This window comes from Prosopis cineraria, unplaced genomic scaffold, assembly GCF_029017545.1.
Source record: "Prosopis cineraria cultivar Desert tree isolate PC_DT_omini unplaced genomic scaffold, ASM2901754v1 PC14, whole genome shotgun sequence".
NCBI classification, from domain to species: domain Eukaryota; kingdom Viridiplantae; phylum Streptophyta; class Magnoliopsida; order Fabales; family Fabaceae; genus Prosopis; species Prosopis cineraria.
Genome location: NW_026555345.1, coordinates 1197977 through 1220746, shown reverse-complemented (window position 1 = coordinate 1220746; position 22770 = coordinate 1197977). Strand labels below are relative to the sequence as shown.

Genomic DNA, 22770 nt, shown 5'->3' with positions numbered 1-22770 from the left:
AGATTGTGTCAATCGAACATCCAACGGAGATTTAGGGTGCATCAAAAGTTTCCTTAAGTGTTATTAAGTTAATAGCAGAATTTTGCTATCATGAGATGTGCAATGTGTCGTGGCACATTGTTTAACGAGCCATAGTGCAAGTACTATGAGCTGTGGTGCACACCTCTGATTCTGTAAAATTTTCATGTTTTTTGATTCTATGCTAATGCACTAATCCTTCTTTTAATGATCCCAAGCTTTCATACAATAATTAAACTCTGATTTATCATTTGTAAGACCTTTTGAGATGCTTTGAATCTTCAAAACTTGGGATTCCATTTTTATAATTCAAGTTGCAAATTTGAAAAACTTGTTCATTACTTTGAATTAATCTCGATTTAAGTGAGAATTTGAGTTTAGTATATATAAATGAGTAAGGAGATTACAGCTTCCTTTACGTCACTATTGCATATCATTTGATAGAATGATAAATTTTATTTTCCTTCATGAGTTACTAAATGTTTCAAGTTACTAAACGAACCCTCTCCATCATTAAAAAGTTTGAAAAAGTATGTTTTCCATCTATTTTTAATATCACCATCTGTAATCAAAATACTTTCTTCATCCTTTATGCACCTTATTTGTTCTAAATTTCTTGATTTTCTTTCCTTACTTTTAGTAATTTTATAAATTTTTTATTCTTCATTCTTTGTCTCAAAACTATTGTAAAACTTTTTAAATATTTTAAAATGAGCTTTACTCACAACTTTTTTAATTTTATTCTCAACCATATGATAATTTTTTTAATTTTTATTAATGCTTCCTAAATGAATGGCTTTAAAATATGTTTTTTATATCTGACTTTTTCCTGGTAAATTATCATTCCATGGACTCTTATCTCTCAAGCTAAGAATTTTTTATTCTCCCAAAATTTTTACGGCAACCTTCCTTACCTTTTTAGTTGTATTCTCTCAGAAGATTGTAACAATTCCTTAAGCTCTCAAATTCTTTTAGCCAAAAAGATTTTACTTAAAAATTTTCTCACTTCTCACCTTTTAACTGGAATGCACCACGTTTATGTTGAGCTTTATGTTGGTCAAAAGTTTAAGAATTAGCGACAAGCTCGCAGGGAAAAAAAAAAAAAAAAATTCACAGTTGTGATGCCTGTTGCCCGTTGTTGAATACAGTGACAGCAAGAGGGAGTCCACCACCAAAAAGAGAAGACAGAGAAAGAAACAAGTCAGAAAGAGCTAAAACCCTGCTTCGCTGCTTCTAAACCCTCCCATCCAAATTCGTGGTTTGAGATATTATCACTTGGCTTTCTTCCGTCCTTTTTAATAGTTCATTATCTCCTGCTTGTTAATTAATATTCATGGCTGATGCGGAACTGGAAGTCAAAATGAAAGCCCGAAATAAAACAAAGAAGCGAAAGCAAAGAAGCCACGGGGAAACCGAACGGCTTTCCAAAGCGCAGAGAATCGAATTGAGAACAGCGGAACATGACACAAAATCAGAGAAGAGAGACTCCCTGTCCGACGAGTTTGAATTCTTCCCTCCATGGAAGAACCTTCAGTTGATTTTATGCATCCAAAACAAGCAACTTGATCTCCAGAGGTTCTTTTGCCCCCTTTTCCCCCTTCCTGTCATCACGTTCAATTAACTGATAGACTAGTTATAACTATCCAGTACTTCTTTTGCATTACATAAGTTAGTTTCTTCCAACTCTTCGAACATGCCATGGTAAAACTTTGTTACTGATAACCCCATAAACCCAGAAAGAAGACGTGCTATAACGCTATTCAAGTCATTGAGCACATGCTCCAAAAATGAACCAAAAGCCAGCAGAAATAGCATTTTCTTCCTGGTAAGATGTGTAAGGGAGTGATCAAAAGTCCCAAGGGGGCAAAGGCCTTATACAGTTGTACATATCTTGTTTTGTCAAATAAATTAATTTTTAAGTATATTTTATCTATTTTTTTCCCTTGCCTCTGGTGAGCCATCCAAAGGAACGATGAGATTTTCTATTGTCACTTTCCCACTACAAGTTTGTGTTAATGCAGGAAGATCGAATTAGCTTTCAGTTTTGTGCAATCAAGAATCGACGAGAGTGATCCCGCTGATCAGGATTGTGAAACAATAAAACTGCCCAGACTGTTATATCTCCTTAATGATTGGATCCAGTCGCTGTTGATTTCTTTACTTACAAAAAATCCGAGTGATGGAAAAAGATCCCAGGTTGGGGGAGCTGAGGCATATATGGATCTTCGTTGCTGGGAGATATTCAAGTTCTGCTTGCAGGAGTCTTTGAAGTTTGACGTTTCTCTGAATATGTCTCAAAATCTCCTACGGCCCGTTCATTTTATTGCCAAAAATGCTCTATCACTGCTGGAGGAATCCTCCATCTGTTCAGGAGAATCTTTTATACCTGGTGAAAGGTACAGATTGTATGGTGCTGTCCTTGATTGTGTTTCATTGGTATTCTCCTCCCATGGTGGGTTGTCAAATGAAAATTTGGAGTTGTGGGTTACGACAGCTTGTGTGCTTCTTGAGCTTGTCCAAAAAATGTATACTAAGCATCTTGATAGGACCAATATGGGTGAATTTTCTCTACACTTTCTGTGTTTGGTGCTTCAGCCATTCTCCAAGTTTTTGAGGGTTCATCCAGCTAGGAAAAATGGATTTCATACTTTTGTGGATAAACTTCTTGAGCCACTGTTGCAATTGTTAGGTAAGTTGAACCTTCAGGTAAATGAAAGCAATATCCCTTGGACAGAGAGGTTGTTGAAGGTGGTCGAAGAAGTTCTTTCGTATGGGCTGTTTCATCCAGTACATATTGATGGATTCTTTAGCTTGCATGGTTTAGAGATGAATGTTGCTTCATGTGATGATAAATCAGAAGATTCAAAAGCAGTTATTAGGAGTTATCATAGACATTTATTTGATGTATTGAACAAAGTTATAGCAAGAAAAAATGCAATGGCAATGGGTAGCATAGGTTTTTTATTTCATTTGTATGTCAATGCTGCCAGAAAGTTCAAGGGAACCTCAGTGCTGCATGAAGCAACAAAGAGAATGGAGAGTACAAGAGATACAAGACAACTAGAATCAGGGGAGAATAGCTCAAATAACGTGTCTCCTGACACTCAAAAATCACTTCTTAATTTTTTGTTTCACATTATGGAGCCTCTGTTACTTGAGGTTGATAAATATAGTCAAGCTAAAATTGACACCAAACTTATGTTGTCAGTGCTTCATGGTATACTAAAATCTATTAGTAACTTGCTTGCTAGTCTTATGCAAGAGAAGGTGTATGTGAGGACAGAGGACATGACTGGAGGAGCTTGTCTTAATTTTTTGAAGAAAATATATAATGTACTAATGTCATGTTCTACCACTTTGCTATGCTTTCCCAATTATGATGTAAGTAACATGATAGAAATGGAAACACTTACTTTATCAGTTAATGAGATGCTAGTTGCTATAGGGTATCTTTTGGAAATTGAATATGAGGTTATTGGAGAAGATCTGGTGAACTTATGGTTTACAGTGTTAGCATGCTTAGGAATCAGTGGGACTTTTACAGATGCCCTTGATCAATGTTCATTATCTTCCAGCATATCAGGCTTGGGGAGTCAAATAATCAATATCTACAGTCAACTTCGCCGGGTTAGTTTCTTAACTCTGAGCTCTGCATTACAAGATGGCATTTTTCCTCAGTAAAGTCCACTCCGTTTCTTATATTTTGGATTGGTTATGTCCCCTTATGGTTGTTAGTGAATCTCCTGCCATGTTGTACTCATGACCTATTAGATGATGGCAGAATGCTCTCACCAACAAGCCACAAGCTCAATAAAAATTGGGCGTTCTAGGGTGTTGGTATGGAGGAAGGGGGGTTTGGGTGAAGCCATTCCTGAATTGTTATAATTATGGTTTATTTTGCCATTGTGTGTTTTTATTCTCTTTCCGGCTTATTGTGTTAAATTGCAATCCTAGAGTGTTGGTATATGGGATGGAAGGTTTGGATGAAGCCATTCTTTAATTGTTATAATTATTGTTTATTCTGCTTGTTACATGTTTTCATCTGCTACCTTTTATTTCATTAGATGTATTTCAGGCATGTTCTTACACATTTTTAACTGATGTAGGTGGACTTTGCTATTTTAGCATTGTGCAAAGCTATTAGACTGACCATACGTCATGGGGATGATACTGAAGAAACTTCAAGGTTTTTGACTCCTGTGTCTAATGAAGTTCATTCACAATCAGTGGATAGGCTACTATCTTCACAGGACTTAATCAATGCCATTCATAAAGCTGTTCAATCCATTCCAGAAGGTCATGTGAGCAGTTGTATCCGACATTTAACAGATGATATATCTCAATCGCTCATGTGGTTGAAAGATTGTTCTTCATTTGTCATTGGCAAAAAATTTAATAATCGAAGTGTAAAACATGCAAGGCAAGTTTTTAACCTGCGAGCGGTGCTTTTTGGTAGGGGTTTGTCTAGGCTGTATTCGTTAGTGCTAGAATCACTCACTGTCACTGAAGGAAACAGTAATCTGATTGGAGGTTCTATAAAAGAACTAATAGAACTAATGCGTCCTTACTTGAGTACTCTAGTAGGACAGCAACCAAATATCTGCAACTTCCTTTCAAATGTCATGGGAAACACTGTTGATCAGGTGGCTGGAAAGAGAAAATTTCTGAAGAACTTTTCTAGGTCCAGTAAATGGGTCATTCTGTTCTTTTTTCAGTTGCTTGTATCCTGCCGAAGCTTACATAGGCAAGCAATCAGCCTTATGCCTCCTGTTTTATCTAACAAGATGTCTGCTGAATTGGGGGACTTCATAGCATACACTGCACAAGAGTTGACGGAGAGGATTGATGGGAGAGACATGGAATATTTTTCTTGGATTGTTCAACCTTGTGCTTCACTTCTTGCTGTTATACAATTTATCTCTGCTATCTATCTCAAGGATTGCTTAACTGACAGTTATCCTTTGGTGTATACATTGCACTCTATGACTCTTCAGAGGCTTGTTGACTTGAACAGGCAGATTGTTTTGTTCAAGTATTTGCAAAATATTCATTATAATTCACGAATCAAGTCAATAGAAGAAGAGGCAGCTGGACTTACCAATTTTATGATGGAGAACTTATCATGTGTGTATCAATCACCATTCTTCCGTACTGATGAAGTAAATTGTGAACATATAACTGCTCAAGATCCTCATGAAAACAATGGATGGAATCTAGGAACTTGTGTTGCATATGATAAGTTATTGCCAATAGCCATTTGGTCAAATCTATGCAAAAATATTGATATTTGGGGCAATCATGCTTCCAAGAAGCAGTTAAAGAAGTTCTTCACACATCTGCTCTGTGCTTCCCTTCACTGTGTTTCAAGCAGTTTCCAGGAGCTTGGTATGCCCGAGATTGAAAAGTATAAAAGGGTCAGAGGAGTTGCTTTACCACAGATATCGTCAGAACTTTTAAGCAGTTCAATTTTGTATGAACAAAAGGTAAGATTTTTTTGGCTGTACATGAAGCTCGCTCTCTCTCTCCCCCCCTCCCTCTCCCTCTCCCCCTCCCTCCCTCCCTCTCTCTCTCTCTCACGTGCACCCACATGCATGTGCACTTTCCTATGCTAACTACTAAGAAACTATATATAGATATTCACCAATCTTTCAGTCAATTTTGGTCTGCTGTCTATCAATTCTTCTATTTGTCTCTCGTTGAATTCCCTAATGGCATTCTAAATCCTTATGATACAGTTCTAGTTTTTCATTCCATACTATTGTTTTAGTTTACCTGCAGGAATCTGGCAAAAAGGATTTGCTGTGCTTTAGAGAAATCTGTGATACCACTGTTTAGTAATATTGCATATTCAGATGTCAGTCTTCAGAGGTCACCTGACTGGCGCAAGTTTATAAAAGATCTTGACAACTTAGTAATTGTTGTTGATGGAAAAGAGGACTCTCCAGTTAATTGTTCTCCAGTTGATATGTCAATAGCTCAATCATGTGACAAGCTGCCTGCAGATTTTGGCAGAGAAGAAGAGGCCTCTCCTCTCACCAGCAAAAGTTTTGCTATTTGCCACTGCTTACTGAGCTTTCTATGTCGTATTCCAGATATAAATGAAAGATCATTTTCACTTTATGTTAACTGCATATTCAACCTTGAAAGGTACACACATCTCTGCTGGATGTTTCCATATGGTCTAGTCCATTTTTTTAGTTGTTCCTGTTCAGATAACTTTCCTTTCTAGAGTCTAGAACAGCTTTTGCTTGAGTAATTTTATATTGTTAATAGAAAGACTGAACCATTTCACCTATTTGATAGGAAACTCTTGTTTGTTTTATCTTGCATCGCTGAAATTTTCAAATATGTTTATTGTGAAACTGACAACCCTTACAGAAGGAAACAAAATCCAGATATCTGTGATAAAAATATCTAAGATGCATTTATTTGTCATTTGCTTGATGGGTTCTCTGGAAATAATCGTTGGAGCATTTAAATTGAATGATCCTCACTTTCTGACTTATATCTTGCAGGCTTCTTGTCATTTCGTTGTTACACTTTCAGGATACAGTGAACCAGGATCATTATTATGAGTTATTGAGATTATTTGTCTCCTGCCGAAAGGCATTAAGGTATATAATAATGGGATTTTGCAAGAAGGCGGAAGTTGATCAATCCTTACCAAATTTGATCATCTCTGGAAGTACATATCCTGTTTTATGGCTTTTCAAGTCAGTTTCTGTGATTCTGGGGCATATAGAGAAATTCTCTGCTAAAAATACTACTCTTCTTAAATTCATGGTTTTCTCTTTAATGGATCATACATCATATGTCTTGTTGGGGATAGTGAAATATCAAATTATTCATGCACTTCCTATTGATAAAGAAGCTGAGAAGCCTAGTGAAGAGATGTCAAGTTACAGAATTGTTCATGAAAAAGATCATTTACCCCAATCCTCCCAGCCTGTTGCTTGCAATGGCTTTGACATGTTAGCACCCCCATCCTCATCGGCCGCTGCCTGTGTTGATTTCCTCAAGTTTAATGCTTTGAAAAGTTTAACTTTCATGACTGACAATTTGAAGGAGCAGATGCAGAGCATACTTGTTTCTCTAAAAGATGCCCATGAGGCTGGCAGTGTGGGATTTGGTATTTCTTATGAAAATATGAATAAATTGTCTTTTACAGTCTCTTGCTTAAGTGGAATTTTATGGAGCTTTGCTTCTGTGATGGACCATACATATGTGAAAGGAAGTCATCATAAAGAAGTGTGGACATGTAACAATGAACATACTTCTATTGTAAATTCTTGTATATATGCTCTTGTGGAAGTAGTTGATTTTTTTGTCCATAAATTACTTGCTGATAAGAATCACCCCTCTGAAAGCTTGTGTTCATTGAGTGCAAAATGTTTTACCCTTGAGTGCTCGTGTACTAAGGCTGGTGCCTCAAGCGGTATTCAACAGGAATATAAAGATACAATTACTTCCTCAGGTTCATCAGCCATTGATAATGACTCTAAAGGTGCCAGTAGTCCAGATATATTGTTGGAACCAGGATGTGAAAACTCTGTTGCAAGTATTTTGGTTAGGGCTGATTCCTTGAAGCCTGAGTGTCTGAATAAGCCTTTGTTGCAAAGCTTGCTAAAAGATGATCACCCTGAAGTAGCTTTCTTACTGAGGCAACTTTTAATTTCTTCCGCAGTTCCTTTGAAGCTTGTTTTGCAGAAAGATAGCCCTTCCTTGCTGTCAAGTGTTGTGCCTACTTTTATTGAAATTTCACGAGTCTTGTTATTAGAATTTGTAGAGATGACTGAAGTCCCTCAACAACCTGCTTTTCTTTTGTTAGATGGTGTTCTAAGTTATCTGAGAGAATTATCAAGTTATTTTCCGTTCTCTGATCCTACCTCATCCAGGAAATTATATACTAACTTGATAGAGTTATACTTGAGGGCAATAGGCAAGACTATATCTTTGCAAGGAAAACGAGCTACTCTAACCTCCCATGGGAGACAGTCAAGTGCAAAGAAACTTCATGAAAGGTCCTTTGAGGCAAGTTCTTCAAGTGAATTGTACTGCCTTTGCTTGGATGAATTCAAAGCTAGGTTGCGGATGTCATTTAAAGCCTATATAGAGAAGCCATCAGAGTTGCATCTTCTATCTGCTGTTCAGGCCGTTGAAAGAGCTCTAGTTGGAGTGAGAGAAGGATACACTATGAACTATGACATAAAGACTAGCACAGATGGGGGCAAAATTTCCCCAGTTGTTGCAGCTGGCATTGATGGCTTTGACATGATTCTTGAATTTGTCTCAGGTAATATGTCAGAATTTATGAGCGCAGCTTATGTGTTAATTTTAAAAATAAACGTTTCATTTTGTTTCATTTGTCGTGCCTTTCACTTATTTTATTTTAAAAATGTAGCACTTTATGTCAGAATTTTTAATTCGTTGAAACTGTTTTTACTTTATGTTGAAAAAGAAATACTTGCTCACTTGGTTTCTGAAAATCCAAGGAACATCATTTGTATAAAATTTTGGTATGGGTGATGTATTGATGGAGAAGTGGAAATAGGATATTTATGACGACAGATCATGGCTGAGGCTCCATTTCCAAACACAAGGCCGAATATAGGGAGGAGGTCAAAGAGTGTATTTTCATGTGATGACCATTGCTTATCTTTGATTTAAGCAAGTCTGAAGGAAATCTGCACTTGAGATTGCTTTGTGATTATGTATTATGTTATAACAAGTAATCAGTCAAACAGATTAGATATCTCACGATTCATATTTAGGAGAAATTACTGTCTTTCAATATTATAGCCATTCATTTGTTCCATCTGTTGAAATTTTTTTATAAAAAATATGAAAAAAAATCTGGAAAAATAAATGAGAAACAAAGGTTCGTAGAACAGTTTTTGTTCCAAAAAAAAAAAGGTTCGTAGAATAGGAAATTGAGAGAAAATGAAATGTTGACATTTGTACAGTAAATGCAGAGAAAAATCTGGGGCATAAATAATGGGATTTTAACACTTACTGTATGCTCACTGGTGTGTATGGAGAAGCATATGCTTCATCGGTGATCAAGATGCTCAAATAATTGGATGATTTTTCCTTGTAACTTTCTCTGTAGTGCCCACATTATGGTGGCCATATTCACTGTGATGACTTATCATAAAGAAAAACTAAACAAACGAATTCTTCAATTACTGATATTGCACAGAACGAGACTTGAAAGATTGTTACTGTCCTATTGATAAACTGTGTTTTGGTTCTATGCAAAATGCTTGAAAATACTTGCCTATCTAGATTATGCTGACATTTTTTCCTTCTTAGGTCGTAAAGGCTTGAAGTTGGTTAAAAGACACTTTCAGTGCCTGGCAGCTGCTGTTTTCAACATTATTCTGCATTTACAGAGTCCACTAATTTTTTATGGGGATTCAACGTCAAAAGTTGTCAATAGTCCAGATCCAGGATCAGCAATTCTTATGTGTGTTGAAGTACTAATTACAATTTCAAGGAAACATGCTCTATTCCGTATGGATTCATGGCATATAGGCCATTTGTTACGAATCCCTGCGGCACTCTTTCAGAATTTTCATCAGCTTAGAGTTTCTAAGGATTATGGCTCATCTGATCCTTTGATGATTTCAGAAGAGCAAATCTCTCATCAAGTAGAAGCAGTGAATTTACGTTACGTAGATAGCCAGTTCTCATTAAACCTATTTGTTGCATGTTGTCAACTGTTGTGCACCACTATTAAGCATCACCAAAGGTATGCTTCTTTTGTTTATATTTTAAGTCTGAATAGTGGCTTATGTGATCTAATTATGCAAAAATAGAAAGGCCACATATGTGATGTTAATGAGGCAAAAGTTTTATACTCATCCTAGTCATAAAATCCTGGCCTAGCTTTTTATATTAAATTAAGAAAACAACAAACAACAATAAGCTTTATCCCACTAAGCGGGGTCGGCTACATAGATTATATGACACTATTGTGTTTTATCATCTATCAAACTTTTAGGCATATTGTTAACTAAAAGGTCTCATTTAACAACTTTCATAAATATTCTCTTTGGTCTTCTTCTGCCTTTTTTTATTTAGCTTAAAGCTATCTGTTCCACTCTTCTCACCGGTGCTTCTCACGACCTTCTCTAAACGTAGCCAAATCATCTCAAATGATTTTTTAATATTTTTCCTACAATAGCTATTACACCCACTTTTTCCCTGTATATGCTTATTTCTTATTTTATATTTTCTTGTATGCCTGTATATCCATCTCTACTTTTCCAACTTTGTGCTCATGTTGTCCCTTTAAAGCCCAACATTCACTGTCATAAAATATGGCTGGTCATATAGCAGTTCGATAAAAATTCCCTTTAAGTTTATTAGTTATCTTTCTATCACAAATAATCCCTTTAGTCTTTCTCCAATTATACCACCCAGTTCGTATCTTATGTGCAACATCTCCATCAATTTCTCTATCATATTAAATAATTGCTCCTAAATATCTAAACTTTTCCACTTAAGGTATGACCTGATCTCTCAATCTTACTTTCAAGTTATTACTAATTGATCTCTTATCAAAATTATAATACAAATATTCCATCTTACTCCTACTCAGACGGAGACTCTTTGACTCCAAGGTTCTTCTTCATAACTCTAGTTTATAGTTAATTTCCTTTCTTAACTTTGCAATGAGAACTATATCATTTGCAAAAGCATCCGATTGGGGATTTCCTCTTGAAAATGCTCAATCATAACATCAAGAACTAAATCAAACAAATAAGGGCTCAATAATGATGCCTAATGTGGTCTAATTCTTATAGGAAAGTGTGGTTAGAAATAGTAATTATTTAATGTAAATATATGTTATTATTGGGAGAGATATTGGGTAGTTATAACAGAGTGATTTACGCGATTCACTTCCCGATATACTCCTCTGATTCTGTCTCCATCATTCTCGGAGATATGATCAGTCTTGCTTATGTATATATTGCTGTACATACCTTCGGATGAATATACCAGAGTAATTCGGCTCAATAACTTCATGGTATCAGAGCCGCGACACTTTCCAGTGGAATCCGGCACCGAGAGCTTCGAAGCAGATAGTACCGAGAGTGAGGCGAACCCAACTGACACTGTTCTGATGTCGACTGATGATGGGTCCTCTAAGATCGATCCGAGCAAGGTGGGTGGTCTCATAGGATCAACTACCAACCATGAAGGGTCCTCGGTGCATCTCGTCTCTGTGAAGCTTAACGGTGCGAACTACCGTATGTGGGCGCAGGCCATGAAGCTCGCGATTGGAGGTCGGGGAAAGATGGGCTATCTGGACGGCTCATCGAAAACTCCAATAGAATCCAAGACGCAAGAGTTTCAGCAGTGGCACACGGAAAACGCGCTGGTATCATCGTGGCTGATAAATGCCATGGCTTCAGAAATCCAGCAAAGCTTTATGTTTCTTCCCTCAGCCCATGAAATTTGGAAGGCTGTGCGAGACTCCTACTCTGATGGGAAGGATTTGGCTCGCATATATGAGCTTAAAATGAAGGCATGGACACTGCAACAGGGGGAGCGTGATGTCACGACCTTCTGGTTAGAACTTAATGCTATTTGGCAAGAACTGGACCTGATGACAGACTTAGAGTGGTCAAGTAGCCAAGATGCAACACGGTATAGGGAGCAGATGGAAAATGAACGAGTATTTCAGTTTCTTGCCGGTCTAAACCAATCTTTGGATGATGTACAAGGACGAGTTTTGAGTCGTACACCGCTTCCATCAACCAGAGAAGTATTCTCTGAGGTGCGTCGTGAAGCTTCAAGACGCAAAGTTATGCTTCCGGGGCCCACTTCCGCGCAACCAGCATTGGACTCGGCTGCACTTGTGAGCAAGAGCAATGACACGAGTCAGAAGACCCAAAAAGGAAAGGTGACCTGTGACCATTGTAAGAAGACTGGACATACTCGTGAGACATGTTGGGATATACATGGCAAACCAGTTGATTGGAAGCCGAGGAAAGGAAAGACACGAGGATATCAGACTTCTCATGATGTACCACCAGATAAATCAGAATCAACCCCACCGGTGCCTGAGATTGATAAGGAACAACTCGGTAAGTTGCTCGAGATGCTCAGTATGCTCCAGCAGAATGAAAAAAGGCAGAAACAAAATCATACTGCATCTGTGGCCTATAAAGGTAATCATGCCTTACTTACTTCTACTAATAACTTCAAATGGATTGTTGATACTGGGGCAACGGACCATATGACATCAGACTCTACACTATTCAGCACCTATGCTCCTAATGCTGGAAATGAAACAGTAAGCACAGCAAATGGGACGTCCTCATCAATAGCAGGGACAGGAAGTGTCGCTATTTCTGAAATTTTGAAATTAGAACATGTCTTACATGTGCCGAACTTGGCTTGTAGTTTACTGTCCATTAGTAAGTTGACTAAACAAGCTAATTGTTGGGCTCATTTCTGTTCTACTCATTGTATATTTCAGGACCTCTCATCGGGGAAGATGATTGGCAGTGCTAAGGAGCATAATGGTCTCTACTATCTTGGTGAATCTACCGCGAGTAGTCTTTGGTCTCGAATCCAGTGCAGTGTTGCATCTACATCAGAAAATAAAGACTTTAAGGATCTTATGTTATGGCATAGGAGAATGGGTCATCCAAATTTCCAGTTTTTATGTCGTTTGTTTCCAGAATTTCTAGCCAATAAAAATTCTTCATTTCATTGTACTGATTGTGAACTTGCTAAACATCACAGATCCGTTTTCAAGCCTGTGGAATATAAGTCTACCCATCCTTTTTCCATAATCCATAGTGATTTGTGGGGTCCTACTCGTGTTACTAATCGTACTAATACAAAATGGTTCATTACATTTATTGATGACCACACCAGAATGTGTTGGGTTTACTTATTACAAGATAAGTCTTCTGTACCCTCTGTTTTCTCCAAATTCTATACTATGATAAAAAACCAATTTGATGCCACAATCCAAGTGCTTCATACTGATAATGGCACTGAGTACTTCAATAACACCATGGATCTGTTTCTAGCAGACCATGGAATTGTTCATAAAAGCACCTGTCCTAACACCCCTCAACAAAATGGCATTGCGGAAAGGAAAAACAAACATCTTTTAGAAGTTGCTCGTGCTTTATTATTCACATATACAACAACAACAACAACAACAAGCCTTTATCCCACTAGGTGGGGTCGGCTACATGGATTGCAAGACGCCATTGTACTCTATCATTTATTAAGCTTTTAGAAATATTATTAATTAAGAGATCACGTTCAACAACTTCCAAGAGTGTTCTCTTAGGCCTTCCTCTACCTCTCTTAATCGGACTCAAAGTTATATGTTCCACTCTTCTCACTGGTGCCTCCCTTGGTCTTCTTTGTACATGCCCAAACCATCTCAACCGATTTTCTACCATTTTTTCCTCAATAGGTGCCACCCTCACTTTTTCACGTATGTGCTCATTTCGAATTTTATCTTTACGTGTATGTCCGCACATCCATCGTAACATTCTCATCTCTGCTACTCCAACTTTATGCTCTTGCTGTCCCGTTAGAGCCCAGCATTCACTACTATATAACATTGCTGGTCTGATAGCAGTACGATAAAACTTTCCTTTAAGTTTATTAGGCACCTTACGGTCACAAATAACTCCTTTAGCTTTTCTCCAATTAAACCACCCAGCTTGAATTCTATGTGAAATATCTCCACTGATTTCGCCATCATTTTGAATAATGGCTCCCAAATATCTAAACTTTTCCACTTGAGGTATAATTTGATCTCCCAATTTCACTTCCAAATTATTTTCGAATAGTCCTTTACCAAATTTACAATATAAATATTCCGTCTTACTTCTACTCAGACGAAAACCTTTCGACTCCAATGTCCTCCTCCATAACTCAAGTTTGCAATTAACCTCTTCTCTTGTCTCTGCTATAAGAACTATATCATCCGCGAAGAGCATACATTTCGGGATTTCCTCTTGAATATGTTCCGTCAAAACATTTAAAATCAAGTTGAACAAATAAGGACTCAGAGATGATCCCTGATGTAGTCCAATCTTTATAGGAAAATCCTTTGTTTGACCACTAGGCGTTCTTATACTAGTTTTTACCCCCTCATACATATCTTGTATGGCTTTAATATAAGCAATCCGTACTCCCTTTTTTTCCAACGCTTTCCAAAGCACTTCTCTTGGTATACGGTCATAAGCTTTTTCAAAATCAATAAAAACCATGTGTAGATCTTTATCTTTACAACGATACTTTTCCATTAATCCCCTTAGTAGATAAATTGCCTCTGTAGTTGATCTACCTGGCATAAAACCAAATTGATTCTCAGAAATACTTGTCTCCAATCTCAACCTGTGCTCAATTACTTTCTCCCACAATTTCATTGTGTGGCTCATGAGTTTAATCCCTCTATAGTTAGTACAATTCTGAATATCTCATTTATTTTTATAAATAGGAATTAATGTACTTCTCCTCCACTCATCAGGCATTTTCTTGGACCGTAAAATCACATTAAATAACTTAGTTAACCATCTCACCCCTTCTTCACCTAAACATTTCCACGCTTCGATAGATATACAATCAGGTCCGTTAGCTCTACCATTTGCCATTTTCTTAAGAGCTTCCTTTACCTCCTTATCACGTATTTTTCGATAGAATGATAAATTTTGTTCTCCTTCACCAGTTACTAAATCCTCCAAGTTACTAGATGAATCCTCTCCATCATTGAAAAGTTTAGAAAAATAAGTCTCCCATCTATTTTTAATTTCATCATCTGTAACTAAAATTCTTCCCTCTTCATCCTTAATACACCTTACCTGTTCTAGATCTCTTGATTTTCTTTCCCTACTCTTGGCAATCTTATAAATATTTTGCTCTCCTTCCTTCGTCTCAAGGTTCTTATAAAATTCTTCAAAAGCTTTGGAACGAGCTTCACCCACAGCTCTCTTAGTTTCCTTCTTAGCCATATGGTACCTCTTCCAATTTTCTTCATTGTTACACAAATGTATGGCTTTAAAACAGTTCTTCTTATACTTGATTTTGTCCTGTACACTATTATTCCACCACCAAGACTCCTTATCTCTCGGACCAGAACCTTTCGATTCTCCCAAAACTACTTTTGCAACCTCCCGTATCTTTTTAGCCATATCCTCCCATATGATGTTAGCACTTCCCTGAGAATCCCAAATTCCTTTATCCAAAAGATTTCGCTTGAAAATATCTTGCTTCTCACCTTTTAATTGCCACCACCTAATCTTTGGTGTTACTACTTGTCGACGTTTTTGGATTTTACTCATAATACACACATCAAGGACTAGGACCCTATGTTGTGTCGTTACAGCATCTCCAGGGATCACCTTACAATTTTTACAAAGTTTTCTATCTGTGTTCCTAACCAAAAGAAAATCAATCTGCGACCTTGAGGCTCCACTTTTGTAAGTGATGAGATGCTCATCTCTCTTCTTGAAACAAGTGTTGGCAATCTTAAAATCATACGCCAATGAGAAATCAAGAAGAGTTTGCCCTTCATTGTTTTGCTCTCCAAAACCAAAACCACCATGCACCCTCGCATACTGACCAGCTTCCCTCCCGACATGCCCATTAAAGTCTCCTCCAATAAAAATCTTTTCACTCTGTGGTATGTGTCGAATCAACCCCTCCAGATCCTCCCAAAATAATTCCTTAAGACTGGCTTCTGTTCCGACTTGCGGCGCATAAGCGATAACAATATTAACAGTCTCACGTCCAATTATCATTTTTAAAGAAATAATTCTGTCTCCAATTCTGCTAACTTCTACAACGTTCTTCTTCCACTCATTATCTATAATGATGCCTACTCCATTGCGTGCACTTACTTTTCCTGTATACCAAAGTTTGAAACCTTGAATATCCTTAGCTCCTTCTCCACGCCATTTTGTTTCTTGCAAGCAAAGGATATTGATTTTCCTTTGAATCATAACCCCTACAACCTCTACAGATTTACAATTTAATGTCCCAACATTCCAAGTACCAAATCTAATTTTGCTCTTATGGACTAACTTCTTTAGCCGCGTGCGTCCAGAATGACGCGGTAGCCCTTGCTCATTTAATACTACATCCGGGCGCCGATGCAGCGGCTCTAACTCACTTATCACTGTACTCGAGCCATGCAGCGCGTTACTTACGGGCAACGACCTAGCATTAACATTATAACGTCTATTGTCCATGTTCATGATAGATTCAACAAATTTTTACATTGGCTGTTGATGGCCTAACACAACCCTCCTCCTTTACCCGGGTTTGGGACCGGCTATAAACATAGGCGGAGTTTATTATTCACATATAACGTTTCCAAATATTTCTGGGGTGATGCCATTCTTACAGCAACATACTTAATCAATCGCATGCCTAGTCGCGTTCTTTCTTATATTTCACCAATTGAGAAACTCAAAGAATCTCACTCCATCACTCATCTTGCCACTGACCTACCTCTTAAAATATTTGGTTGCACCACCTATGTTCACTCTTACCATTCTCAAAAACTGGATCCTAAAGCTGTCAAGTGTCTCTTCCTTGGTTATTCCTCAACACAGAAGGGGTACAAGTGTTTTGACCCTCATACTAAAAAACTCTACGTAAGTCGAGATGTTACCTTTGTTGAGCATGAACCCTTTTACCCAAATGCTTCAATTCAGGGGGAGAGAGGGAGTGACTTTCAGCATTTGGAAGATGTTTCAGGTCCTGTTATTCCAGAAAAACCAAACTCAGAAAATCCTCAATCTCAGTATCATACTGATTCTGAATCTCTTGTCCCTCATTCTCTTGTCCCTCATACCACCGAACTCAGAATCCAATCTCCTAGGCCAGAAACTAAGGTGAAAAGTCCTTCAAAGCATCATAAAAATGCAGAAAATGCACTGGAAAAGACACCAATCACTTACTCAAGGAAGAAATGGCGAGAAAGAGAGACTGTTATGCCTGAAGTACAGCCAGAATCTGAACTAAGAGGGGCTCCTGAGATTGAGAACATAGAGAGTAAAAAGTCATGGATGAGATACATGTCAGAGTTGCTCCTCCATTAAAGCTCTACTGTGACAACAAAGCTGCAATCAGTATGGTGCTAAATCCTGTCCAACATGAAAGGTCCAAGCATGTGGAAATTGACAGACACTTCATTAGGGAAAAAGTTGAGGAAGGAGTCGTGTGCCTCATCTACCTACCAACTAGACTCCAAGCTGCAGATGTGCTCACCAAGGGATTACACAAACCAGCGTTTGATAATTGTATTAGCAAGTTGGATATGATTAGCATCTATGATCCAACTTGAGGGGGAGTGTGGTTAGAAATAGTAATTATTTAATGTAAATATATGTTATTATTGGGAGAGATATTGGGTAGTTATAACAGAGTGATTTACGCGATTCACTTCCTGATATACTCCTCTGATTCTGTCTCCATCATTCTCGGAGATATGATCAGTCTTGCTTATGTATATATTGCTGTACATACCTTCGGATGAATATACCAGAGTAATTCGGCTCAATAACTTCAGAAAGTCTATGTCTCACCGCCAGATGTTCGTATGCTGGTTGTTGCCCCCCATACTAATATTGTATAGCTCTAATATAAACAACCTGAACTCCTTTCTTTTTCAAAGCATTTCAAAGTACTTCTCTGGATACATAATCATAGGCTTTTTCCAAATAAATGAAAACCATGTGTAAATCTCTACCCTTGCTTCGATACTTTTCCATTAATTCTTAGTAGATAAATCGTTTTTGTAGTCTCCCTTCTCGACATAAAACTAAATTAATTTTAGAATTGCTAGTCTCCAACCTCAAGTTATGTTCAATCACTCTTTCCCATAATTTTATTGAATAACTCATAAGCTTAATCCCTTTGTAGTATTTATGACCCAAAAAAAAAAATTAAAGTATGAATATATTTATCTGAATTTATATACAATCAATTTCCTCTTAACATTCTGAAGGGAAACATCAGGGATCATTTCAATTTAAAAGCTTAAGCTGACAAGTGAAGACTCGATAATATTTACTCTCTAACAAGCCTTTTCAGGTGAAAACCTGTTGAGGCTTGGAATTGTGGAGAAAGAACAGGCCTGCTATGTGATAAGCTGAGCCTGAATCTTGGTTTTAATGTCAAGGATCAACTCTAAATCAGTTGGTCGTAGAGTTTTCAATTTCATGTCAGTGACCATCTGAACTTATGTTAAGTACAGCACCTTGTGCATTTTGCCCAAATTTAATTTAAAGAATCTAGAGTGGGTTCCATTGAATTTTAAGCAACTTGTCTTATAGAGGTTTTGATATGATGTCAAGAGTTAATTCAACCTAAAAGCTTGAGTTGTTGAGTGAGAACAATTTCATTAATAAATTCTAACATAGAATTTGGCTCCTACACTTTTTTAAAAAGTGCAGGGACGTATAGCAAAACTCAAGCGAAGTGTAGGGATCTAAACCTATATTTTTCCCAATAAATAAAGACCCATTTTACATGTTATATGTCAATAATACATATTTCCATACCATTAATCTCATATTTAAGTCACAACTCAAATGTCAGTAATAAAACTATACCCACTAATTCAAACCCCTTGAGTTACCCACCGGCCTTCACAGATGTTTTATGGGTTGTGGGATAGAATGGAATAGGCTTAATCCGGAATAGGGTGGCTGTCAATGACTGGAGAATCCTCTTTTGTTTGATGAGTGCTTTGAGGATAGCCGGGATTTCTGGATTAGACTTGAAGATGTGTAATGTTTTGGGAGGTTCTTTTGGGTTTTATGTACCTGGTAGTCAAAGGCTATGTCCTGGCGGTTGGGAAACAATTATGTACTCCTATATCCAGAATCATGAAATCCAACCATCTCACAATACTTGTGGTTATCATTCAAGAAAGTGATTTTCTGTAGGATAGATCTTATGATCTAATAGTTTATGCTGATATCTTAAACACTTGTTTTCTTTCTAATTGAGATACCAAGTCATTTGCATGATATACTTTGGATATCACCTTCGAAATATTGGACCTGCCATCCTGCATGTTTGCAGTTGATGAAAATAAGCCGAGTGATAGTGCTGACAGGAGAGAGAGGAAATGGAGATGAACTTGAGAGAAACTGACTGGCTCCCAGTATAAATAACCTTTGCCTAAACGTAACTTATATGTATACTATCTTGGTCTCATTTGCTGCTTTCCTTGTTTTGGGAATCCGGAAAATGTTAATATTGATGCTTATGACACGATGGTTTATCTTTAGTGAAATATCCTCGTTCTATATGTTTTCAGTGAGTGCAAGCATTGCGTTGCCCATCTCGAAGCTTCTGTTGCTGTTCTTCTTTATTGTCTTGAATTGGTACATGATAAAGATCTTTTTTCATGGGAAGTAGAAGAGGGAGTAAAATGTGCTTGTTTTCTTCGAAGAGTTTATGAGGAGGTATGTGATGTCTATTAGTGTGTCTGTACGTACTTTCTGAGCTTAAATGTATCATTACCTTGCCTTCTTGCATGTTAATATGGTAAACTCTTCCTTCTTTCTCTTATTCCTGCCTTGGGTCTCTTTATAAACAAGTTGCATGTCTATTTCAACCAACGTATGAAAAAACATGTTCTTTGTATGAATTAGCCTTGCAACATATGGCATTGCTTCCTTGCCAAGCCTTAATATTGGTGATGGAACTTTGGTTTTCAACTTGATTAATTTGCAAATATCTACTGGTTGCACAAATGAGCTACATAAAAATTCACATGGTTATACTTGATACACGATGCCTTGTTTATTTTCTGCTTACCCATTTTTTATGATCATGCTGTAGGTAAAACAGCAGAAAGACATATTTAACCGGCAATGCTCTCTGTTTCTGTCAAACTACATCTGGGTTTATTCTGGATACGGTCCCAAAAGGAGTGGCATCAGAAGGTTTTCTATTAGTTTTTCTGTGTTGCCCTTTTCTCTTCCATTTTCTGAAAAAATTTGCCTAAATTTGATTACACTCTACATCGCAGAAAAGATTGCCCTTTGTGTTTTTTACTGACATTAATCTACGTCCATGTCAGATGTTCGCAAGTTTCCTAAAATACTGAAGCCTTTCATTCTCATAATTTGAATGTCAAAATCAGCAAGCTGCAAATATTGTGGGAGATTAAATTTGATAGGCTGCGTTTGAAATGCACTAACTATACTGAAAGCAATAGTCGGCTTATTGAATGTTTACCTGTTCTCAGTAGCATTAGCTGATGCCACGTGTTGCATTTGTGACTTTGCAGAGAAATAGATGAAACTCTAAGACCCGGTGTCTATGCTTTAATAGACGCTTGCTCACTTGATGATCTTCAGTATCTTCATACTGTTTTTGGAGGTAAACAATCTTGATTCGATAAGTTTTTGGGCGAGAAATCAAAATTGAAGAATTTATTTTCACTTATTTTTTCTCTCCTGTTTTGTAGAGGGACCTTGCAGAAACACTTTAGCAGATCTGCAGCGTGATTATAAATTGAATTACAAATACGAAGGAAAAGTGTGACTTGCTAATTTCCTGATCCTGTTAAATTTTGGTTCTAATCTTGATTAATTCTCCTTCTCGCATTGATGTATTTCCACCTGTAAGATGGCAACATACGGTGTACTTGCCATGTTTACTCTGATAGATCTATGAGTAACTTGATTTATTCCAGCTTTACAGTTAAAATCCAGATATCCTAAACCAAGCCCCGTCATGTGAGGTGGACAGTTTTGTTTAGATCGTCATATTGATTGATAGAGGATGCGTATGAAATATTAAGAGACTTGCAACGGAATTGTACAAAAAACATGGAGTTTCAAATTTCAACGTATTCTAGTGTATTGATTTGTACACACATTGTTTTTGTTAAATCTCAGTGTACGGATAGTTTATTACTTAAGAATCAACTGGTCATCTTTGTTTTGTTTATTCATTTTTGGCTAACTAAATCGTGCCCATGAATTGATGTGGTGACAATGTCATCGATGCATATTGCACTTTTCTGGCAAGGAATTTAGATGTTTTTAATCTCAATGAACAGGGGGGGTGTGGTGTAATGCAATTTTAAGCTCCATGAATTGACGCGAATCCCTTACCCAAAAGCCAAAGCCCTACATCACCGGGGAAAAGGCCGTACATTAACCAAAAATAAAAATACAGCTTCAACCGCTACCTTTTGTTCTGGCCGCGCACAACACGAAAAGGGAAGAGAGAAAGGACCCCGCCCGGGGGAGGGAGGCACGCCACATTACTTAAAGGAAAAACAAAAAGCTGAAAACGCTACCTCGTGGGAAATAATATCTTCCTTTAAATGGGATTTGAGTCCTTAGCCATTCACTTAAATGACAAAGACTTGTACTATTCACGATAATTTAGTTGGTTTCATGCAATCCCCAATTAAAAAATAAACAAAAGCATAATTTTATTTTAAAAAAATAATACTAAAATTTAAGTTTATTTTACTATGTTTCTTTTGTAACATTAATATTGATAACCTGGATAATAAAATTTCTTACATAAATTAAATAAGCTGCCTATATTGATTTTATGAAAATAAATTAGGCGCTTAAATTTATGTGCTTGAGGTACTTGGATTTTAAATTTAAAAGACAAGGTAAAAATACTAATAGTCAAAGTTAATGACAGGGTCGGTGATGTGTGTATAATTTTTGTTGTTTTCTTGGTATGATGAGGTAATTTATATTATAATAGTTGAGGTAATTTAATTTCATGTAATTGACATTTTTTAATTAAATAGGTGTAAATTTTAGTTTAGATTTGATTATATTTATTAAGATTTTATATCTATTTAATTAATATTCATATTTTTTTCTCATCACTTAGGTATAAGATCAAAAGAAATATCGGTACAAAATCTGCTCATATTTTTTTTTATTTTACAGGAGAAAAAAGGAATAAACTAAATAGAAGAAAAGAAAGAAAAGAAATATATATATATATATATATATATATATATATATATATATTATATATATTATATATAAAGGTGAAGGAAGTGACTTGAAATCTCATAATATATAATATATATATATATATATATATATTTTAAAATAGTGATGGAAGACGAGATGCGAACGTGATATTGGGAAAGGAAGAAACGTGTGTACTGACTCTTTAGGAGATGCGAACGTGATTAAAAAGAACGAGATAAAAGACTTCTCTAAATATTTTAGTTATTATCCTAATACTACTGCTTAATTATTGAACATTTTAAAAGGTTTTAACTTGTGCTAAACTATCAAGTTTTCTAAAATCAACGTCAACACTGATTTTTTAAAAGCTTTTTCCTCTTTCAAAAATAACTAAAAAGATTAGAGATTTTATAATAAGAGATTAGATAATCATTCTTGACCATGTCTATAGAGAAGCCAACACCTATGCAGATTGGCTTGTTTGGCATGCTATTAGAGATAGTTTGAATATCAAGATTTTAAATGATTCATATTTAAAGTGCAATAATTTTTTGAATGCTGACATGACTTAATTGTTATCTTTTGCACAGCTTCAGTCGTGGCCTTTCCCATTCCAAAAAAGAGAGAGAGAGAGAGAGAGGAACAAACGTAAACGATATATATATTAGAGTTTCACATTGATATAAGAGGATGAGTCTTCATTTTAATTATAAATACCCCCTCCATTGAGAGGAAAAGCTTCAAGTTACTTATTTAAATACTTCAAAAATTCTCTTTGATATATTTG

The 22770-nt window shown here is 36.6% G+C and overlaps 1 protein-coding gene across 1 annotated transcript; it reads left to right on the top strand.

Annotated features, from left to right (window-relative positions):
- Positions 1–1214: 1214 nt before the first annotated feature.
- On the top strand, positions 1215–20921 carry LOC129293794 (uncharacterized). The gene is made up of 10 exons (XM_054931902.1): positions 1215–1593; positions 2040–3645; positions 4125–5501; positions 5786–6165; positions 6534–8311; positions 9331–9769; positions 19337–19484; positions 19864–19967; positions 20315–20406; positions 20495–20921. The coding sequence occupies exons 1-10, from the start codon at positions 1352–1354 to the stop codon at positions 20569–20571; spliced, it is 6243 nt and encodes a 2080-aa protein (XP_054787877.1). The 5' UTR covers positions 1215–1351; the 3' UTR covers positions 20572–20921.
- Positions 20922–22770: the final 1849 nt, after the last annotated feature.